Source organism: Budorcas taxicolor, chromosome 1 (assembly GCF_023091745.1).
Source record: "Budorcas taxicolor isolate Tak-1 chromosome 1, Takin1.1, whole genome shotgun sequence".
Lineage (NCBI taxonomy): Eukaryota > Metazoa > Chordata > Mammalia > Artiodactyla > Bovidae > Budorcas > Budorcas taxicolor.
Window position 1 is genome coordinate 180,288,816 of NC_068910.1, and position 24,239 is coordinate 180,313,054.

General features: G+C 36.9%; 1 protein-coding gene across 1 annotated transcript; it reads right to left on the minus strand.

Moving 5' to 3' along the window:
- Window positions 1-2,033: 2,033 nt before the first annotated feature.
- Window positions 2,034-24,239, minus strand: LOC128055149 (arylacetamide deacetylase-like). Its single transcript, XM_052647549.1, has 5 exons — window positions 24,082-24,239; window positions 12,417-12,639; window positions 10,758-10,827; window positions 9,545-9,716; window positions 2,034-2,627 (listed from the first exon to the last, which is right to left on the minus strand). Exons 1-5 carry the CDS (start codon window positions 24,217-24,219, stop codon window positions 2,034-2,036), a joined length of 1,197 nt encoding a protein of 398 aa, XP_052503509.1. The 5' UTR covers window positions 24,220-24,239.

The following is a 24,239-nucleotide window of genomic DNA, read 5'->3' on the forward strand; positions in this document are numbered from 1 at the left end:
GTGATTTGAAGGAGGTAAAAGAGTGGGGCATACAGATAGACAAGTAAAAAAGTCCTCTTCAACTGAGTATACAAATATTAACAGTACACAAGTATCCCAGTGGTGTTCCATTTGGAACCATAAGTATGATTCATTTATACTTCTGTCTCATGTAATGATGCTGCTGTTGCTGCTAAGTCGCTTCAGTCGTGTCTGACTCTGTGTGACCCCATAGATGGCAGCCCACTGGGCTCCCCCATCCCTGGGATTCTCTAGGCAAGAACACTGGAGTGGGTTGCCATTTCCTTCTCCAATGCATGAAAGTGAAAAGTCAAAGTGAAGTCGTTCAGTTGTGTCCGACTCTTAGCGACTCCATGGACTGCAGCCTACCAGGCTCCTCCGTTCATGGGATTTTTCAGGCAAGAGTACTGCAGTTCCACAAATTACTTAGCGATTTTGTTTGTCACTCTACTAACCCACTGTTTATTTTCCACAAGTAATTTAAACCATTTATGCCTACAGAATTTGTGACCTAACTACCAATTGTTTACTCAACTCTCATAGATTTACGTAAAAAAAACAAATACTAATTTTGTTCAGGACGTTGTACCCAGGTTAAAAAAAATATTACTCCTTAAGCAACCTTGACAGTTATATGTGTCCACATGAAATACAGTTATGTAAAATGAAACATAAAATGAGACATATGTTGGGTAGGACTTTCAGAAATGCTATTATTTTTCTTGATAAAAACAGAAATGAAAGTTTCTGATTCTCCCATTCCCCTAACCTCCACCTCTTTCTGCCTGATATTAGCTGAGGAGGAATGGAAAGAAGAAACCTTGACTTCTGATGGTTGGGAGGAGATGCCATACTAGCCCTAAGCTGCCTTCATCAGTATTTCTCCAAAATTATCAAACATTACATAATATATGGTCATTACTCTTTATTCACTATAGTCTATGCTATAGACTGAATGTGTCCCCCAAGTTTCTTATGTTGAAACCCTATCTTCTCTGTGATGGTATTAGGAAGTGAAGTGAAGACTTTGAGAAGTAATTAGGATTAGATGAGCTCATGAGAGTGGAGTCCTCATGAATGAAATGAGTGCCCTTATAAGAGTCATAGAAAAGCCTGCTCCCTCTCTTTGTTCTCTGTCATGGAAGTCACAGTTTGCAGTGCAGAAGTGGGCTCTCACCAGAATCTGACCATATTGACACCCTGAACCTCCAAAACTGTAAGCAATAAATTTCTATTGTTTTATAAGCCACCAACTCTATAGTTATTGTTACAGCAGCCCAAATTGACTAAGACAGACCAATAACTTAGCGATTTTGTTTGTCACTCTACTAACCCCATATAGACACAAGAACTTTCAGAGATCAAAATTTTCAGTTTGGTTTTGTGATTTCCTCTATGTCCTGGGCTTCACTCATCGCTGCTACATGTAGAGTTACTGCCTCCCACTTGAATGTCCCTCATTTGTCAAAAGAATAGAGCTACTTTTTCCTAAAATGCCTATGAGATCATTGGCACTGATTCTGGTTGTCTGAGCACATGAAGAAGTTTGCATTAAGAAGTGAATTTTGCAGTGATAAACAAATGATGTTGTATTGAGGCTAACACTCTGAAAAAAGAATTGGCAAGGAAATATGATTGCCTATAAGGCAGCATTTCAAGACTCCAAATCCATGCCAACTGAAGCTCTAGCATTTCACAAACCAGATGTATTCCTTTAAACTTTCTTCTAAATAGTAATACCATTAGACAAAAAACTAGGGCTATAAATTAGAGTTATAAGAAATGACTAACAGCAGCAAGAAAAAATATAGAATATAAATATTAGTTAAGGTACAGAGATGAGTAAACAACATTTATAATAAGGGACAGAGAAGAATCTGCTGAGTTAAAAAGACTCACAAAATACAATGGTTATGAGAACATTAGAAAGGTCACAGATAATCACATATCAATGCAAACACAACCTTTTCTCACTAATTTGTTTCCTACTCTGAGGTTTATATATTTTTATGAACCACTGTTCAGATATTTTACTATAAATTTTCACTTAACCAACTCATATACTGTTTTTCTATTCTGTATCCAATTTTAAACCCACGATAAACAAGTGCTCCATGGAATCCATCCTCAATGTGGTTATGGGTCACCCTAACTCCCGCATTCTGGAGTCTGGTGACGTACATGATTCCATCATCTCTTAATGTATCATATTGACAGGTGATGACATAGGTCAGGGGCAAATTACGCAATCTGTTGTCATCAGCCAATAAGGGAGCCGCCCTCACATCTAGAAACCCTGGATACTTTTTAGCCAGCTTAGAATTACCATAAGTTGGACTCTTATAAAAATGCCCTTTCCTAAACTTCTCAGGGAGGAAAGAACTCCAATTAACAAATTTGAACAGATGGCTTGATTCCACTGGTACATGTTGATTGAAGAACATGGCTTTTTCAAGTGATCTGTCTGTGGTAAAGTATCCACTCCACAATTTGACCACGAATGATTTGGTCAGACCAAGATTTGAGTTTTCCCGATATGATGGTAAATCCAGATCAAGACACTGAAGGGCAGGATAAATTAAAGACTGGGTCTTGAGTTTGATCTTGACATCTGGGTCATCTATGAGCTGAAAATAATTTAAAGTTGATCAAATAGTAATTTCATTCAAAATGTATTTTAAATTTAGAAGCAATTACTGATATGAGTTAAATTCAGAATCTCAAAAAATAATCAGAAACAAGAAATATATCTCAAAGAACATTCCAACTTTCAATTATATCTAAGACTGGGTGTATGACTTAAATACTATGAACATAAACAGTGATAGAAGCCAGGTCTCTTGCATTGCAGGTCATACCATCTGAGCCAACAGGGAAGCCCAATACTTTTCTTATGGATGGGGAAAAAGACCATCTAATCTGTGATTTAAAAGCAAAATATCTATTCTTACATTGCTAAGAATGGCAATCAGAGGAAACTGATATATTTTAAATAAAAATTTTATATACATATTATTATATTAACAGAATCCCTTGGACTTCAAAGAGCTCCAACAAGTCCATCCTAAATGAAATCAGTCTTGAATATTCATTGGAAGGACTGATGCTGAAACTGAAACTCCAATACTTTGGCCACCTGATGCAAAGAACTGACTCATTGGAAAAGACCCTGATGCTGGGAGGAGAGGAAGGCAGGAGGAGAAGGGGATGACAGAGGATGAGACGGTTGGATGGCATCACTGACTCGATGGACATGAGTTTGAATAAGCTCTGGGAGTTAGTGATGGACAGGGAAGCCTGGTGGGTGCAGTCCATGGGGTCACAAAGAGTCGGACAAGACTGAGTGACTGAACTGAACTGATATCAACAGGCAGTAACATTTAAGGAGAAGATCATGTCATTAGGAATTCTTATTCAATGCTGACACTAAATAAATAAATCCTGGATAAAAGTCTAATTGATTTTAATGTTTAAGTGTTTCAAATATTCAGATTAGTGCATTAAGACAAATGTATCTATAAATTAATATGCATACATTTGGGGTGTACTAAAATTTTTCCATCAATAGGATGCATAACCCAAAGTATTTGGGAACTAGTAATACTGAGCGTGGGGCTTCCTTGATGGCTTAGATGGTAAAGAACCTGCCTGCAGTTCAGGAGACCCAGGTTTGAGCTCTGGGGTGGGAAGATCCCCTGTAGGAGGGCATGGCAATCCACACCAGCATTCTTGCCTGGAAAATCCCATTGACAGAGGAGCCTCTCAGGCTGTAGTCTATAAGGCTGCACAGAGCCAGACACAACTGAAGTGATTCAGCAAGCACACACACAATATTAAGCATTACATTTTAGGAGATGTTTCTATGTACATTTATATCGTTCCCACATTGAAATGGCCCAGGATGCCTCATAGAATAGCTTCTCTAAGTGTGGTCCCTAAATGCCTGATATTCAAATCACCCAGGGATTTGTTAGAAATGAAAATTCTTAAACCTAGCCCAGACTCACTAAATTAAGTTGAGAGGAACCAGCAATGTGTGTTTTGTCATCTTTCGGGTGATTCTGATGCAAGGAAAAATTTGAGCTCCACTGGTGTAGGTCATAAACAGTAATTATTGAAGCCATATACATTCTGGTGCTGCTCAGAGTAAAGTATAATGGCTAGATGAAGTTCATTTCTGAAAACTTGATATAGAGTTGAAGAGAGCACAGGACCCTGACATTCTTTCCTTTGATATAAATATGACATTTTACACACACACACACACACACACACACAGGCCTGCAAAAGCAAATGGCAACAATGTTTATTTTATTTCATTTAGATCACAAGAATTAGAGCAAGTTAGTAGAATAAAATATTTAAAAGTTCATTACTAGATTATTTTATGTAAAAATAATTTCTGAATTTAAATAACCAGTTCTGTGTTTTATTTCAGGTAAAATTACCACGTTCCATTTATCTTGGTACCTAGTATTGAGAGGGTAACAGGCAGGGGTCTCCAAATGGAAGAAATAGCCTGCAAGTGTCAGACATTTTTATCTCCCTTAAGTGGCAGGAAAAAACAAACTAGCCATATTTTTTTCCTTCTCTATACAAATTTGAAAGGAGGTTTCTCTTAAAATTCTGTGTTGCCATGACACCTGGTTTCACTTAAAGTTAACCATTGCCTTTTTCTTATGGAAATGTTTATCTTAAGCTATGCTAATGTACTATGCATTTACCCCAAACTCTGTCTTCAAGTCGGTTCCGCCTTTTGGCTCAGAACCTACTTGATAAACCAGTATGTTATACTCCGATATCGTTCCTTTAATCTATGTAAGTAACACTATTTTTATGGTGCTCTGCCCTTCTTCAAGATTCAAGTTAATCCTTTTATGGCCCAAGATGAACCATTTGGAGCCAAGATTATCCCAAAGTGCATCCTATGGGTGAAGGGCCTGGTGCCATTCTAAGTTTTGAGACATTCCTTTCTTTCATTAACAGACTGCTGGTTACTATGTAACATCCAGCTAAAGACTAGCAGGGGGGTACTCTTTCTGCTCCCTTCTGATGCCTATGTCAAAAGCTTTCTCTATCTCCTTCATACTTTAATAAAACTTTATTACACAAAAGCTCTGAGTGATCAAGCCTTGTCTCTGGCCCTGGATTAAATTCTTCTCCTCCAGGGGCCAAGAATCCCAGCGTCATAATTCAACAACAACCTTTCAGTATGAAGAATGCTGTTTAGATCAGTAAAGGAATGGTAATTATCAAATGGCTTCCCAAGTGGTGCAGTGGTAAAGAATCTGCCTGCCAATGTAGGAGACACAAGAGAACATGGGTTCCATCCCTGGGTCAGGAATATCCTTTGAAGTTGGACATGGAAACCTGCTCCAGTATTCTTGCCTGGAAAATCACATGGAGAGAGCCTGGCGGGCTACAGTCCATGGGATCACAAAGAGTTAGATGTAACTGAGTGACTAAACACACACAATTATTAAATAGGTAGCTCACAGGTGACTGATTTAGAGTGAGTTAAGGGGATCCAACCAGTCCATCCTAAAGGAGATCAGCCCTGGGTGTTCACTGGAAGGACTGATGCTAAAGCTCAAACTCCAATACTTTGGCCACCTCATGCAAAGAGTTGATTCATTGGAAAAGACTCTGATGCTGGGAGGGATTGGGGGCAGGAGGAGAAGGGGATGACAGAGGATGAGATGGCTGGATGGCATTACCTACTTGATGGACATGACTTTGAGTGAACTCTGGGAGTTGGTGATGGACAGGGAGGCGTGGGTGCTGCGATTCATGGGGTTGCAAAGAGTTGGACACGATTGAGTGACTGAACTGAACTGAACTGAAGAAGACATACAAAAATATTTTATATTTGACCAATTAATTAAAACTTTACAGATAGCCAAAATCTTTGACCTGTAGATTTAAAAAAGTAATAAACCTATATTTTATTTTAAATTTTTAAAGTATAGTTGATTTACAATATTGTTTTAGTTTCTGCTGTACAGCAAAGTGAATCAGTTATATATATATATATATATATATATATATATATATATATATATATATATATATATATATATATCTCCACTCTTTTTTAGACTCTTTTCCCATATAGGCTATTACAGAGTATTAAGTAGGATTCCCTGTGCTATATAGTAGGTCCTCATTAGTTATCTATCTCATATGTAGTATTCTATGCCAATCCCAATCTCCCAATTTATTCCTCCCTTTTCTTCCCCCTGGTAACCATAAGTTTGTTTTCTTCATCTGTGAATCTATTTCTGTTTAAAAAATTATACTTTATAATTTTATAATTAAATATAACACATATATGTAACTATATAAGGCAGAAATGTGAAATGTAATAGATATGTTTAAGGGTCAGGGAATTCACCATACCCTTGCACACCCTTCTTTCTCTCCAGTAACCATCAACCTATATTTTATTACATTCAATTTTGTGTATTTCTTTAAAATTACACTAGTTATACATGTCAATGCAGTTAAACTGGTTAGGGCTTCCCAGCAGAGTGGTAAAAGAATTGGCCTGCAATGCAAGAGATGCAAGAGACACAGATTTGACCCCTGGGTCAAAAAGATCCTCTCAAATAGGAAATGGCAGCCCGCTTCAGTATTCTTGCCTGTAGAATTCCATGGACAGAGTAGCCTGGTGGGCTACAGTCCATGAAATCGCAGAGTCGGATGTGATTGACTACACACACACATCTCTTCCTAGGTAAGCAATAATTGTTACTGTGACTTTTAAAAAATTCTTTTTTGTACATGAGATATGATTTTACTTCCTTAATCTCTCAATGTATTGAAACTCATTTTTATAAAATATATTTTTCTTTGCATTATTAACAGCTTGTTCATGGTATGTATATATTTTTTCTAATATTTTATTCATGATAATAATATCTTAGTTTTCTGAATATAATTGGCCCATTGTTTTCCTTCCTGAAATTGTTCTTGTCAGATTGGTCATAAAGATCAAGATTCTTTGAAAATAACTGAAGAGTGTATACTCTTTCCGTGTTCTTAGGCACGTATTTTGTTTTTCTGGAATAAAATGGTTATAAAATGGCTCAGATTTTTATTTCCTGTTGTGTCTGTTTTGCAAGTTATATTTTCTTGGAGTTTGTCCATTTAATTTAAATATTATAATACTTTAATTCCAAAGTTCTTCAAACAAAATTCTTTCAAGGATACAATACATGTTTAACCTTCAAAGAATAATTCTTTTCCATATTGAAGGGTCTGCAGTGTTGTCCTGCTCTCAGTTTTGGCGTTAATTAGTTGTACTTAACTTTTATTTTTCCTCATTATCTTCCAAGAGATTTAAAAATTGTGTTAGTCCTTTTAAACAGTTCACCTTTTGCTTTTTGTTCACATCTCCCATAAGCTCATTTTGATTATCCTAATTTCTGTTCTTGTCATTATTACTATCTTCCGTCTATTTTTTAATTTGATTTTTTGAGTCAAATGTTTATTCCATCCTTCTTTCTTTGCTAATATATGCTTTTGAGGAAATACAATTTCCTATAAACACTATCCTGGAGACCATATAAAAGATATAGTATTTTAAATAGTGGCCCATTGGTCTTAATATGTTTTTAAATTTCCATACAAGGAAAAATATTTTGTTATTTGTCTTTTTGTATTGATCCTCCATTACTGCATTGTGGTAAGAATTCAAGTGTTGTATAATTTAAAGTCTGTGACTTTCTTTTTTTTTTTTTCCGAGACTCGCCTTATGGCAGTACTTGGTCAATTTTTTTAAATGATCACGTGTACTTGCTTGCAGAGAAGGCAATGACACCCCACTCCAGTACTCTTGCCTGGAAACTCCCATGGATGGAAGAGCCTGGTGTACTTCCATCTATGGGGTCGCACAGAATCGGACACGACTGAGCGACTTCCCTTTCACTTTTCACTTTCACACATTGGAGAAGGAAATGGCAACCCACTTCAGTGTTCTTGCCTGGAGAATCCCAGGGACGGGGAGCCTGGTGGGCTGCCGTCTATGGGGTCGCAAAGAGTCGGACCCGACTGAAGCGACTTAGCAGCAGCAGCAGCAGCAGCAGTAGCAGTACTTGCTTGTTCCCTGTTATTTACAGGTCCACTGAGTTAAATGCACTGGTTGTTATTCCAGTCCTCTATACAATTACTTTTTGCCTCTCAATCTCTTAATCACTGGAAGAGGTATTTTTAAATTTTCTTCTGTGATTGTGAATTTCATTGTTTTCCCTTATAATTTTGTTGATGTTTTCTTCATATTTGTGTGTGTGTGTGTGTGTTGTGTCCAACTCTTTGTGACCCCATATTTACAGCCAAGTTATTAACTCCACACAGATTTAGAGCTGTACATTTCCTAGGTGATTTGAACTTTTTCTGTAATAATGTCATTTTCCTTACCTAAACATTCATTTAGATATTATTTCAGGGTATATTTTTTCCATTCATTTATTTTCAAATTTTCTACTTATTTATTATGTTTTTAGTCTGGAAATCTTGGCCTTAAAACCAAATCATTTAGACTACAACCTTATTTTGTGCATCCTCCTTTCCGTCTCTGTTTTTCACTTCTTTCAGATTGATTGAACTTTCTATTGAATAATTTTTTTCTGTACTACTTTATGAGTTATGCCCTGTTTTTATTCATTAAATGATTATTTTAAGAATTATAAAGAGTATTCTTAACTTCAACTTATCAAAGTTCAAATGGTAACATTTATTTCTTCTTGGATAATAAAAAAGTTAAGCTTATAAGACTTAAAATCTATTCTCTCCTCTTCTTAGTTCACTTTTCCTTTTTAAAAACATTTATTTATTTTTAGTTATGTAGAGTTAATTGCAGCATGCAGGATCTTTTGTTCACAGGCTTCTCTCTAGTTGTTGTGCACAAGCTCAGTAGTTGTGGCACATAGGCTTAGTGGTTGTGGTGGGCAGGCTTAATTGCCTTGAGGCATGTGGGATCTTTGTTCCCTGACCAGGGATTGAAAATTAATATTGATATATGAAAATTATAATTCTCTGTGCAAGCAAATATTATCTGTGAACTAGCTAACATGTTTCTCTATGGGCAATAGATTATTCTGATAACAACACTTTTCATGCAAGGGAGATCAAACCAGTCCATCCTGAAGGAAATCAGCCCTGAATGTTCATTGGAAGGACTGATGCTGAAGCTGAAATTCCAATACTTTGGCCACCTGATGCAAAGAATTGACTCACTGGAAAAGACCCTAATGCTGAGAAAGATTGAAGGCAAGAGAAGAAGGGGACAATAGAGGATGAGATGGTTGGATGGCATCACCAACTTGGTGGACATGAGTTTGAGTAAGCTCCAGGAGCTGGTGATGGACAGGGAAGACAGGCATACTGCAGTCCATAAGGTCACAAAGAGTTGGACACCACTGAGCGACTGAACTAAACTGATTTATATAATAATAACATAACTTCACTGGTATTTCAATGTTTGAAATAAATGTATTAAGTGTAGGATATTTTTTAAAAAATCAAATAAAAGTGAGTAATATACCTGTTGAGTCACGGCTGCAGCTAAATTCCCTCCAGCACTCTCTCCAGAGATACCAATTCTTTCAGGATCTACACTGTACTTGTCAAGAACATCTTGGTTTAAGAACCACTTTAGTGAATTATAGACATCTTCAAATTGGCTTGGAAAGTGATGTTCAGGTGCTAGTCGGTAGCTGTGGGCAGAATTACAATGTTCTTTAAGTCAGTTATTGTTAATCAAAAAATGTCATGAATGTGCATGCTCTAACCTAAAAATCAAAAGTAATATTTTTCTTTAGCAACCTCATGGTTTAGGTCATTATGAATTCAAAGACAAACTTCATGTTTATGACTGTGCTTGACATGAAGGTTTTTGCAAGTGCCATTATACATAAGTAAAATCTTGAATGACAAACTTGGAGTAGATTAAAAAGAAAAAAAAAAAAAACTCTGGTGATAACTTCCTGAAACTAAACTTCTCCCAAAATGTTATTTTCTTTGTAGTCATTACACTTTATTAGCAACCAATAAATGATGAACAAATCATAGGAATTATTCTATTCCAACTTAATCTAATGATCAAGTTGGCATGCAGGGGTCACTGTTTTTTACATAACTTCTTCATTTTTCTATTCATTCCCATTGGGTTTCTTTTCTACTGTTGGTCATTAACCTAGAATGCTTTTCGAAACTAGATTTTGTCTGAATTCCCACATGTTACTTGGTGACTAACTGCTTTTAATGAAGGATTAGCCCATGAAATATATACTAATTTCTTTAAATATATCTTATTGGTTAATCCTCAAAAAACCCTATAATATACAAAATATTATGACTCTCAGTTTACACATGAGAAAACAGATCTAACATGATATTTAACTGGCAGCCATCCAATCAATTCTAGCACCAGGTTTTGAACCTCATTTTCTGATTCTGAAGCCCTGCTAATTAAGAATAGGCTAAAAGTCCATTGGAGGTCCTTTGTCCATGAAATACAATAGTTAGATTTTATTATAAAAATTTCTTGACTTGCTCTTTTTGATCCTTACTTGACCTAACTATAAAACTCTTTTCTATCTGACTGTTTTCTGGTCATGCTCAAACTCACTGTTTCTATTCTCATCTTTTCAACTTCATTTGAACACTCCTGACATAAGGAATGACCAAGACTGCTGTGAGCATCTGACTGCATAAGGCATCTGATCAAAATCCACAAGATCCCACAGTGTTCTTACTTGGTTGAAATGACAACAGCATCTAGTATAACAGCTGTCCGTCTTGATAGAAAGTCAATATCAAAGAAAGCTGAAACAAATGAAAATAAAATCTGAGACTGACAGATGAACTGAACGGCGTTCCCTTCAGCAGAAAGCTTACTACTCTACCTTGTTCCTCAATGAAATGTTCTAGGAAAAATATTTCTAAAATTTCATCATAGCTACAGAACATAAATTCCTCTATTCAGTGATCTTTTTACATATGTCTTATTTTCACACTAAATTTATTAAACCAATTTCATTCTCTTCAAGATTAATCTCTGCTCCATTTAGCAGCTGTTGTGTGTTGAAAAAATTAATACAGAAATATTAACTCCCTGATACTTGGGAAGTCACTGTCTACTGAAGACAAGTACAGGGAGGGATAGCTGTATAAGCAGACAGGAATATTGCAAAATATTAGTTGCTTTAATAGAAGAGCATAGAAAGTGCTCTCTGGAAATAGTAATAGACTCCATCAAAACTGCCAGAGGAAGATAAAGAGTAAAGGGGAAATAGGGAGAGCTGAGGCCTGATTTATATATTCATATTTTCTGAAAGGCAGACAAAAATATGTGCTTTCTGGGTCTTTTTTTTTTTTTTTTTTTTGGCCATGTACACAGGATGGGGATGGGTCACCCATGTTTGCTACTGGGCTTGGGTAAATTCTCCCTTTTGCATATAAGAAAAGTTTAAGAAAATATAATCGAATTTGTCAGAAATAGGAAGAGAAAGAAATCATAAAATGCTAAAGGGCAAATATCAGGATACAACGTTGTTGCAAAGGTTCCATCAAGTGAAAGGAGGAGTATAAATTGTTCTGTGACAGTTTTCAAAGTTGAGTGTTGACTATTCTTAAAATGTCAAATATACACTAAGTTTTAAACTTTTACTTAACATTTGCTACAAAAAGTTGTCAATTCTTCTCTTTATTGAGTCCAATTCCCTCCTACTTCCTCTAGGTCAGACAAATCTCATCCCATCCTCCCCCTCTCCACATTTCCTCAACATCTTCATGTTCCACTTATAACCACATTCAAAGGCCTTCCATAGATAAATACAAAATATATATAATAAAAATATATTTATACATATATAAAAGTTTTATAAGTAAAATTATATATAATAAACATGTATTATATATAAACATGCATCAAATAAATAGAAATGTACATGTGTCCTATATAAAATAAAAATAAAATACCCTTTTTCAACTCTGTGCTTCTTTTCTATCTAACACCTTCCTTCTCATTTCCTCCATAACAGAGATTACTGAAAAACTGGCATCACCGTCTCCATTTCCTCATTTCTCATCTATTATTCAACTCACTTCATTTTGATTTTCATCACAATGTTCCATCATTTCTGCAATTAACAAGTTTAATGCTGTATTTCTAAGTTCATAAAATTCTTTCCCCTCTTACCTGTTATCTGCTACAGCTTTTGATATTGATTATTCCTTTCCAGAAAGAGATTTAACATAATTCCTTTAAACTATTAATAGCATAGTTCCAAAGAATTAAACTTCAGACAGCTGAAGCATTCTGTTATCTATGATGTTTAACATATGTCAAAGTCAACATCTTAATAAAATGTATGCTAGGTGATAATCTAAAATTTTCAACAAGAGGCTCATACCAGCACTTCCCATATGCCAACCACCACCATGAATATAAAATAAGCCTCTTCTTAGTGTCTCTGACTTCCGTTTTGGTAAATATATACGGACAGGAACATTGTTGAAAGTTGTCTCCATCACAGTGACATTTTCATCAGATGTAGGTGGGACTTCTTGAATGCTCATGAAGAACCTTGCAATGTCCATGAAATGACTGATTCCCAACAGCTCAGCAAAGTGACACTAAAATAAGAGTGAAGAGAAAAAACACATAGAGGTTACAGATATCGAATGCCAATACTGTTAATGACCCTAGAAGGATGCACGTGTGTTCCTAAAGGTCCTGCGTCACACTGTCACAGGTGAATCTGAATAGGTGCAGAATCTTTACCACAATAGTTGGCCTTAGATTTTTTTAAAAAGATAAAGATTTATTGAAGTATTACAATATGGCAGATTTTATACTTTCTACTTTGACTACAAAGATAAACAAGGTAAGTTCTCTATATAAGCTCAAAAGTCACGTGAGAGAAATGGATACAGAGTCATAAAACAACATAACCAATGTCTCATAGACATATACAGAGAACTCTGGCAGAGGTCAATAAACTAGATGCCTGAACATAAGACCTGGGGAGGAGTTTTCAAATATTGGTGAACTCTGATAACAATATTGAAAGGGGAAGAAAAATTTGGCCAAACAAAGAGGAAATCTCACCAGAGGCCAAAGGAACAGAAACAGGAAGTGCAGGTGATTTACTAAACCACGAAGTAGTAAAGCTAGCAAAGCTATTATAGTATGATTGACAAAGGATATAGTTTAGAGGGAGTTTTCAGAAAAAAAAAGAATGTTTAAGACATGTGCTGGAATCACCTACCAGGACCAAACTGTGCAAAGTGGGGGAAGGGCCTTTCTTAAGAACAGCTGACTGCCTTATGCTCTTATATAGTTGTTTTTGAATGTGACTTTGGTTCAAGAGCCTAGATGTCTGTGGGGAACCTGTTCATCTCAAAGTGCGAGTACCTGACTAAACAGGATGACACCATGTTTCCGCATCTTCCCCACCTGAGCTTGGGAATAGCAAATGGATGGCTGGGCAGCTCTTGTATTCTCATGAAGGCCATACTGTGCCCACTTCACACTTGGGAAGGAAGCTCATGCAACTACTTGTTATTTGAAGCTATGAATCATGCACTCTCACACTGGGGGCTTCTGTTCTTGAGAGTTATTTGAATGCTTCTGATCTGCTGCTATCCTTCTGAAGAGAGGTCAGCCTGGCCCAGAGCCTGGGCATGTGGATGTTCTAGGCAAGAGTGCTCTTGAGGCTGCTGGGATCATCTCATTGGACTGGCTCCCTATCCTAAGGAACCATCCATTGTAAGCTTGTGCCAACACCGTGGTATCCAGCTGTGAGGACTGGAGAGGAGGTGAAGTTGGTCCATCATGGCCTCCAGAACCTCCTCAGAGAGAAGTGCTGGTGAAAAATTTCACAACTCTAGCATGTCTGAATGAGACCTCAGATTCTCTAGAAAAATGTTTAGAAAATATTTTGTTCTTACCCTGGTTTAGTAGCAACTACCAGCATCTCAAACCAGCCACTGAAACTCGTCTGTGGTGTCCGTCCTCGTCCTCTTACAGCTGCCCTAGACCTCAGTCCCGAGCAGTCTGAGCAGTCTGCCTCTCATCCATGCTGTCTGCTGTCATATTCTCCAAGTCTTCTCTAGTAAGTATTTAAAGGGAAACGTCCAGCTTTCCCTGCTGCCTCCTGGAGATGGGCCCATAAAGGGACAAGGGGAAGATAACCATCAACGATCTGAAGTAAAAGAGCCTTGCTGTCCCAGCCCATGCCCTGTGAACCCAGGCCCGCAAACTGCATAAAATGGAGTGTTGGTGGCTGTGTACAATAAATGCCAAAAATTCGGTTGTGGTTTCATTAAAATAAACAAACGAAAAAACACGTGCTGGAATTAGATAACTGACTTGCTTAAAGATAATAATGCCCTCGTTACCAATGTTAAGTGACATGTTAATGCATGAAATGTAGTAGCAAAATAGTTATTGAATGTAACACCTGTAATAGTCCCCATTAAGGGAGAGGTTTGGTCAGGTGAGTACTTGGGACTCTGCGCTTTCACTGAAGTTTCCACAGGTGTGATGCTGGGAAAGATTGAAGGCTGGAGGAGAAGGGGACAACAGAGGATGAGATGGTTGGATGGCATCACCGACTCAATGGACATTCGTTTGGGTAAACTCCAGGAGTTAGTGATGGACAGGGAGGCCTGGCATGCTGCGGTCCATGAGGTCACAAAGAGTTGGATACGACTGAGCGACTGAACTGAACTGAACTAACTGATACCCGATTGGGGAACTATAAGGTTAGTGCAAAAGTAATTGTAGTTTTACACTGTTGAACTTTACCACTTGATACTAGAATATATTCTTGAGTAAATTTTGTTACATTATACATCATTTTAAGGCACATTTCTCTCTTTATGCTTTCTTTTTTGCTAATGATTTACTATGTGCTGTTTATTTTATATTTATTTTAGACTAAAGATATGATGCTAGACAAAAAGGAAATTCAAGAAATTTTTTTTATTCGAGTTCAGAATGGGTCATAAGGCAGTGAAGACAACTCACAACATCAACAACGCATTTGGCTCAGTAAATGCTAACAACTGTACAGTGGAGTGGTGGTTCAAGAAATTTTGCAGAGATGAGAGCCTTGAAAATGAGGAGCATAGTGGCTGGTTATCAGAAGGTGACAACAACCAATTGAGAGCAATAATCAAAGCTGATCCTCTAAAAATACACAGGCAATTGCTGAAGAACTCAACATCAATCATTCTATGTTCATTTGGCATTGGAAACAAATTGAAAGGTGAAATCTTGATAAGTAGGTGTCCCATGAACTGACCAAAAAAGAAAAAAATCGTGGTTTTGAAGTACCATCTTCTTTTATTATGCACAACAACAATGAACCATTTCTTGACTGGATTGTGATGTGCAATGAAAAGTGGATTTTATGTGACAATCATCAATGACCAGCTCAACAGTTGGACTGAGAAGAAGTTCCAAAACACTTCCCCAAGCCAAGCTTGCACCGAAAAATGGTCATAGTCACTGTTTGGTGGCCTGCTGCCCATCTGGTCCACTACAGCTTTCTAAATCCTGGTGAAATCATTACAGCTGAGAAGTATGCTCAGCAAATTGATTGAGATGCACCAAAAACTGCAACACTGGTCAACAGAAAGAGCCCATTTCTCCTCCACAACAATGCCTGACCACATGTCACACAAGCAACACTTCAAAAATTGAACAAATTGGGCTATAGAGTTTTGCTTCAACTGGCATTTTCACCTGACCTCTCACCAACTGACTACCACTTCTTCAAGCATCTTGACAACTTTTTGCAGAGAAAACACTTGCACAGCCAGCAGGATGCAGAAAAATGCTTTCCAAGTGTTTGTTGAATCATGAAACATAGATTTTAATGCCATAGGAATAGAGAAACTTATTCCTTGTTGGCAAAATGTGTTGATTGTAATGGTTCTTATTTTGATTAATGAAGATGTGTTTGAGCCTAGTTATAATGATTTAAAATTCACACTACAAAATTACAATTATGTTTATGCCAAAAATATTCCATAAGCTGTGTGGCAGGGTCAAAAATAAAGGAAAAAACAAAAAAACAAACAAAAACACAGTGCTAGAGGTATGGTTAATGCAAGATGCTTGTGATATAATTTCCAACCTTTACAGACTATTGTTAAAAATAGACATTCACATAAATAAACTCTAATAAAAGGCAGAGTAAAAAAAGACCTTGAATGGCTGCTCAGGTAGAAAGAGAAGACAGATTAGTTCTGAAATATAAGAAGAAAGTTTCTGATGGGTGCACTGTTTGATTTCAACTTGTTGAATGTGAAAAATTATGGTTGCTTAAAATTTTTAGATTTAGTCAGACAGGAAAAACAATTTGATCAAAGGCCTAAAGAAAAGAAATTTCAAAGGTATTCATGAACACCATTTTATCGGAAGCTAACTTGCTTGGCCTATATGGTTGAAATTTCAGTGGGAAGCTCTGTTGACACTGCAGTATGGGGAGCTACTTTCAGAACACAGTGTCTATTTTTCTTTTGTAAACACATCACCAAGCAGCTTAATGTGTTCTAACTAGCTAACAACAAAATAAATGCTATCCATATGTGATATATACATATATATCATTAAGTATGGACTTCCCTAGTGGCTCAGATGGTAAAGTGTCTGCCTACAATGCAGGAGATCTCCTGGAGAAGGAAATGGCAACCCACTCCAGTACTCTTGCCTGGAAAATTCCATGGATGGAGGAGCCTGGTAGGCTGAAATGCTAGATCTTCCTCAATTTCCAATGAGGTTATGTCCTGGTAAATTCATTGTAATTTGAAAATGTTTTAAGTCAAAAATGCATTTAAATATATGTAACCTACCAAACAGGCTTCCCAGGTGGCTCAGTGGTAAAGAATCTGCATGCAAATGCAGGAGATAAGGGTTCAGTCTCTGGATCAGGAATATCCCCTGGAGGAGGAAATGGCAATCCACTCCAATATTCTTGCCTGGGAAATCCCATAGAAAGAAAAACCTGGAGGGTTACAGTCCATGAGGTCACAAAAAAGAGTCAGACATGAATGAGCAACTAAACACACACAACCTACCAAACATCTGCTTAGCTTACAGTAGGGCATAATCATCTAATGCAAAATTTATTTTACAATAAAATACTGAAATTGTGTAATTTACTGAATACTGTCCTGAAAGTGAAGAACACAATGGTTGTAGGAGGAGAGAGTGGTGTAAGTATGTAGGTTGTTTACATGTGCGATCAAGGGGTTAACTGGGAGCTATGGCTCCCTACTGCTGTCCAGCATCATGACAGGGAATCGCCCACGTATCTCATGCCTCGGAAAAGATCAAAATCAAAATGTGAAGTACAATTTCTACTGAATGTGTATAACTTTTGCACCATCATAAAGTCAAAAAATCATAAGTCAAACCATCATGAATCAGGAACTGTCTGTACTTAAAACAGTAATTTAATTTTAAACAGTGGGCATTGTGAAACATAACCTGGGAGTTAAGCTGACCATACTCTATTATAATTTTCTAATTAATGTATTGAAAGGTCATTTCCAGTTATTATTCTACATTATTTAGTTTGATGTCTCTGATTAATTTGATCAAAAATAAGTAGTATTATGATTTGTACAGACATTGTACTCAGGAGTTTTAACTAGATATTCCTGAAGTTAAGAGGTTAGTTATAGTCAAAAGAAATGGTAAAAGTTGGCATGTAATTAATAAATAGATTGATGATATATAGGTAGGTAGACAGATAAAAAGATACAAACAGCTATTAATATATATTCACTTATATATAATGTGCTGCTGCTGCTTAGTCATTTAGTCATGTCCAACTCTTTGAAACCCTGATGGACTATAGCCCACCAGACTCCCCTGTCCATAGGGATTTTCCAGGCAAGAATACTGGAGTGGGTTGCCATATCCTCCTCCAGAGGATCTCCCAACCCAAAGATCAAAACTGGGTCTCCTGCATTGCAGGCAGATTTTTTTTACCACTAAGCCACCAGGGAAGTCATATAATGTGCTACCTATATTTATACTGAGTTAGGCATTTATACCCATATCTAATCCATGTCCAAATCTGTATTCATTTGTGTCTCAATATTCATATCTCTATTTATGTCAATGAAAACTCAATTAACCATCAGTTAAGAAGAAAAAATAGGCTTTTTATTCAAGCCAAATTGAGGATTATAACCCAGGAGACAGAATCTCAGAAAGGTCTGAGAACTGTTCTGCTGACTAGAAGTCAAACACACAGTCATATACATTTTTGAGCAAAGGATCATGCATCAAAATGACATACTGATATTTTACATAAAGCTTACCAAGGATACATAGTCCAAATAAGCATATATGAAGGGTGCAGTAAGTTATCACGACCCCTTACAGAATTAGGAGAAAATGTTATCCTTTTAAGTTACACTGATGGCTTCCCTAGTGGCTCAGTGGTAAAGAATCCACCTGCCAATGCAGGAGACAGGGGGCTCAGGGAAGATCCCACATGCTGTAGAACAACTAAACTCATGCACCAAACTACTGAACCTGTGCTCTAGAGTCCAGGAGCCACAACTACTGAAGCCCAAGCACCCTACAGCCTGGTTGCAATAAGAGGCCATTGCAATGGGAAGCCCACATACCACAACTAAAGAGTAGCTCCCACTCGACGCAAGTAGAGAAAAGCCCATGCAGCCATGAAGACCTAGCACAGCCAAAAATAAATAAAATTATATAAAAAAGAAGTTGCATTGCTAGCATCAGAAGAAAGGAGATATATATATATATATATAAATAACTACACTTATAGTTGTTTTTAATCTTTGCCAAGTATTACGCTTTCCATTTGTGTACCAATTCAATTCTTACCAAAAACATGGTAAACAGTAACATATTCCCAGATTTTTCAGTTGAATATGTTGAGGTGGGAGAGGTTAAGAGACATATTTATGACTAGTCATACAATAAGTGCTATATGTGGGACTCAAGCCTAGGTCTGATCCCTGAAGCCAGGTGTCACTCCTGACCAGATAATATGTTGTCCCATAGTGGCCACAATTATGAAATGCCCATTGAACAGACAGTGTGACAGTGGATACAGTGTTCAAGGATCCCTTAGTATTCACAGAACTTTCATGGGTGTGAGAGATTGGACAGAGAGACTGGGCAGGAACCAAACTCTGAGGGCACCTTGGGCCCTGCCCAGGGTCCAGAAGAATGGTAGTGGTTCCCATGGCCTCCTGCATTTCCCTGCCCACTCATGCTACACTTGGTTCAAGTAGCACACAAATATCCCTCCTATTAAGCTGTGGGCTTAATATTGCCTAGCAGCTGTCCTCAAGAGATGTCAGAAGACAGACTCACAAAAAGTGTTGCCTTAATGTTACAACTGCAGCCAGAGGAGTAGAACTTCATGCAGGAGAGAGTGAAGTACAAATGCTTAGTCAGTGCCTGATAAGCTTAAAAGATCAACTATTCTATAGCTATAAGGATATTCTAGGTCTTCTCCACATTCTGGTCACCCTTTCTACACACAAACAGCTCCACACACACTGACCTTGTCCACAACACCATGGTATCCCCTATCTGCTCCTCCTTGCTGTACACAAGGGGTAGAGACTCTTACTTCCAGTGGACCATTTTCCATCCCCTTTACTTTTCAATGTGGAAACAATTTTTAATTATTTTAAATGTTAACATAGAAAGGTGATAGTTAGGTCACAAGCATTTATTTACTTAATTTTAACAAATTTAAAACTCCTATGACCTATGACATAAAGTATCCACATTTTTCCCAAGAAAATAATTTATGTTAATTTAGCTGGCCCTCTGGCTTTCAAGCATCTGTCTACAATGCAGGAGACCCAGGTTCAATTCTTAGGTCAGGAAGATACCCTGGAGAAGGAAATGGCAATCCACTCCAGTACTACTGCCTGGAAAATCTCATGGACAGAGGAGCCTGGTAGGCTACATGTAGTCCATGGGGTCACAAAGAGTCCTGTGGCTTCCCTGGTTGCCCAGAGGTTAAAGCATCTGCCTGCAAAGCGGGAGACCTAGGTTTGATCCCTGGTTTGGGAAGATCCCTTGGAGAAGGAAATGGCAACCCACTCCAGTATTCTTGCCTGGAGAACCCCATGGATGGAGGAGCCTGGTGGGCTACAGCCCATGGGGTTGCAAAGAGTCGGACACGACTGAGCAACTTCACTTTCACTTTCACTTTCTGGCTTTCAATCAAATTTAAGTGCAGAAAATACAAGGCCTCTTTCAAAACATAAATCACTAGACTCAAGTATTTTATCTGCAAAGAATAAGATTATTTAGTTTCAAGTAAATATTTTTAAATGATAGGAGAATGGTATGGAGAAGGCAATGGCACACCACTCCAGTACTCTTGCCTGGAAAATCCCATGGACGGAGGAGCCTGGTTGGTGGGCTGCAAGTCCATGGGATCACTGAGGGTTGGACATGGCTGAGCAACTTCACTTTCACTTTTCACTTTCATGCATTGGAGAAGGAAATGGCAACCCACTCCAGTGTTCTCGCCTGGAGAATCCCAGGGACAGGGGAGCCAGGTGGGCTGCCATCAATGGGGTCGCACAGAGTCAGACACGACTGAAGTGACTTAGCAGCAGCAGCAGGAGAATAGTGTATGTTATACAAGTTAAAGATGAGTATTTATACGAAAATAGGAAATCAACCTTGAATATTCATTAGAATGACCGATGCTGAAAGCTGAAGCTCCAATACATTGGCCACTAGATTCAAAGAGCCGACTCACTGGAAAAGATCTCGATGCTGGGAAAGACTGAAGGCAAAATGAGAAGGGGGCAGCAAAGGATGAGATGGTTACATAGCATCACCGACTTAATGGACATGAATTTGAGCAAACTCTGTGAGATAGTGGAGGATGGAGGAGTCTGTGTGCTGCAGTCCATGGGGTTGCAAAGAGTCAGACATGACATGAGACTGAACAACAAAGTAGTCATCATGTGTTGTGTAAGAAAGTACTAATTATAAAAAAATTATAGGTGACTTTGTATTTTCACAACGTTTTAGAGTTTACTAGGAGGTGTAACATTAATAAATACATAACAAAAGACTAAGAAGTCACCACTGTGTTACAAATATAGCCCAGTGTCCCTGGAGTCTGAATTGAATAACAAGAGTCTTAGTTTCTTTGACTCTATTTGGTGAAGTATGGAGAAACTAGAGCAGTAGCTTATGGACATACTTTCTCAAATTATCTTTTCTTCTTTATACTGACTCTATACTCTGGGAGCAATTTTTTATGTAAATTTGAAATATTAAATGATAGAGAGGGAAAATTCTCACTAATGCAAGAATTTATATCCCTCAGTGTAAGGACAAAATGTTTTACACATCTTAATCAATCATACAAGGATCTATCACCTAAATATATATATAAAACTGAATTTCTGTTGAGAAAACAGTGCCTATGCCATTGGCTGCACCTAGTCAAAGTTCTGCAGATTAAATGTGGTTACTCAGCAATTTGGAAACTCAAATGAGTATTGGGTTTCAAAATGTTCATCCTTTGGAGGTCAACCAGTGATGTCTTTGAGAAGGCCATAGCAGCAAAAAGAAGTAAAAAGGCCTGCAAGAGTCAGTGACAAATGGAGAAAAAAAGAATAGAAGATAATAAAACTAACAAATTTTAAAATAGCCTTAAACCTAGGAAGTTTCAAAGTGTCCCAAAGCAAATAAGTAAAACCTTACAATCTGGTGTAAGGGTAGAAAATGTTTTCACAGATGTCTATAATCCCAAACCGGGTATAGGTCTGAAAATGTTATTTGATTGCCGTGTGATTTCTTATCAAGACTAAATGCAACCTCAGAGTCATTTTATAGTCTCATATTACCTTTCAGAGTAATGCTGAGCAATCTATGAGTTGGCATTTTAGTAAACTATATTTGCAATTCCTATTTCAGGAGATAATGCTGTATCACCAACTAGTTGACAGTTGATTGTATTCAATGATTTTCATTTATCTTCATCACTGGATTATTAAAAATTAGAATTACCGTTCTTTAACTTATGCTTAAGTTGATTGGTAAAGAACAAAGTAGTATCAGGTGGCATTAAATTCAAGCAAAAGTTTTGTTTTTTCTTTTTGGGATGAGGAAAATGAAAAAAACCTGGTTACTTTCTTTAACATGAAGTGAAGTGAGTGATGGGCTTTTTAGAGGTTTTGATAAGATACCATATTATATGGTAATCTGATATGCTTAGCAAATTAAATATTTTCCTTAAGAAAAAAAAGAAAAGAGTGGGAGTTTTATGGTAAATCTACAATTTTTTCCCTTTTATGTGAAACCAAACAATGAAAGGGAAAAAAGAACAGATAAATAATTAAAAAGATAACAGTTACTTCTGGGCAATTTTTTAGTATAGCAACTTGTCCCAGTAATCAAGCCTCATTATGTTTCAGTCTTTGATTATGGTGAATCTCTTTCATTCTTGGAGTAAATATCCATTGTCTTTTATTAGAAATTTATAAATTTATATATACATAGTGTTAGGAGCTCTAAAGCAAAAATACTTTAAGGAAAAAAGTCTTGACCCTTCCACCATTCTCCAGTACATTCTTTTAAGTTTGTCAAAGAAAAGCTATCTCATCCAAATAGAAATAATACAAAAGGTATGTGAATAACATTCATGAAAAAACAAAAACTCATGCAAGGTACTATGTACTATAAGAAAAATAATAATAGCCTCCAACATATGAAGAAAACAAGTTTAAAAATAATTGATACAAGGTAGGTGAAATAAATTACACAATGCTTCAGAACAAATAATATAAGAAAAAAGGTCACAAAGCAGAAGTACAAATCTTTAAGGAAGACATAGGAAGATATTTGGAGGTGATCTCTAATTGAAAGGAAGAGGTGACTGAAAAATGGTACTGGTAGAAATCAGAAAAGGAATAAGAAAAAAAGACAAAATAATTTCAGAAATAAACACTGAGTTATAAGAAACTCAAGCAAACTGTTATATATGATAGAAACAAGAAAAACAAACAAAAGAAAATTGCAGAAGATTAAATGTTATAGAGAAAATGACATTTTTTCCAAAGACAAACACAGACTACATGTGTATGTAAATGTATACACACACACACATAATTAATCCAAATAATAAAAGAAATCAAAATGATCAATCAAAATCAACCAAGAATAACTTTACAAAAAAAATGACTTGAAGCTATATTCCACCAAAACTGACCCAAACCCAATAACATGTACTATAAAATTACTAAAAATAGTCAAATCACTAATAAGAAAATAAAAATAAGACAAGCATCACACTTATTCAGAGCTACATTAAGCTCCAGAAAAGTGCTGGAACTAAAAAAATATATACAAGAGATGTTGAGCCAAGGGTTTAATACCCAGACTGTCTATGAATTGTTTTTGTTTTGTTTTTGCTGCAGGGAGGCAATTCACTACACAGTTAAAGGAGCAAACTATATGGCTTTATTTCCAAGTAATTAGACTCATTAGAAAAGAACCACAAGTCTTTGAGGACCACCCATGAACAGTAGGTAGTGAGCCAGCCATGCGGGATCCTATCATTCAGCAACTAAACCCTTCAACTGGAAACCTTTCCCCTGGGTCTTTACCAGTTGACTTGTTCACAGGTATTTCAGTAAGAAAGGATTTGCACATCTGAATACAAGGTTACTGTATCGAATTCTGTAACTAATCACAGTGTTGCTCAATTCCACCATTTCTGAAGTTAAAAAGGCTTCATTCTGTCAGCACTCATGCCATGAAACTCACGATAAGACTTTTTGTCTTTCTTAGCCAGTCTATTTCGTCTTCTAGTATTTAAAATGGAAACTCGTTGACTACTCCCTCCATATTCAGTCTGTTCCGGCTCTGCATTAAGCAATAGATAATATATTTAAAAGGTTTTAAAACCAGCAAGCAAACTTTGAGTAAAATTTCCAAAACAGCAGAAATTATTTAAAAAATAATAAAGATAATTATTTTCTCCTGATTAAACTTCTAAACATTTAGAGTCAATAAAAGTTTATACTTACCAAATGTGTCATAGTTTTCAAACATGTTGTTACGCACATTAATTTCCACGGCTCCTCAATATTATCCGGGAGAGGTGTGTAAACATAATATGCCCCAAGGACCCCCACAATCAGAAGCAAAATCGTCTTTCTTCCCATGATGTTTTCGAACAGCACGT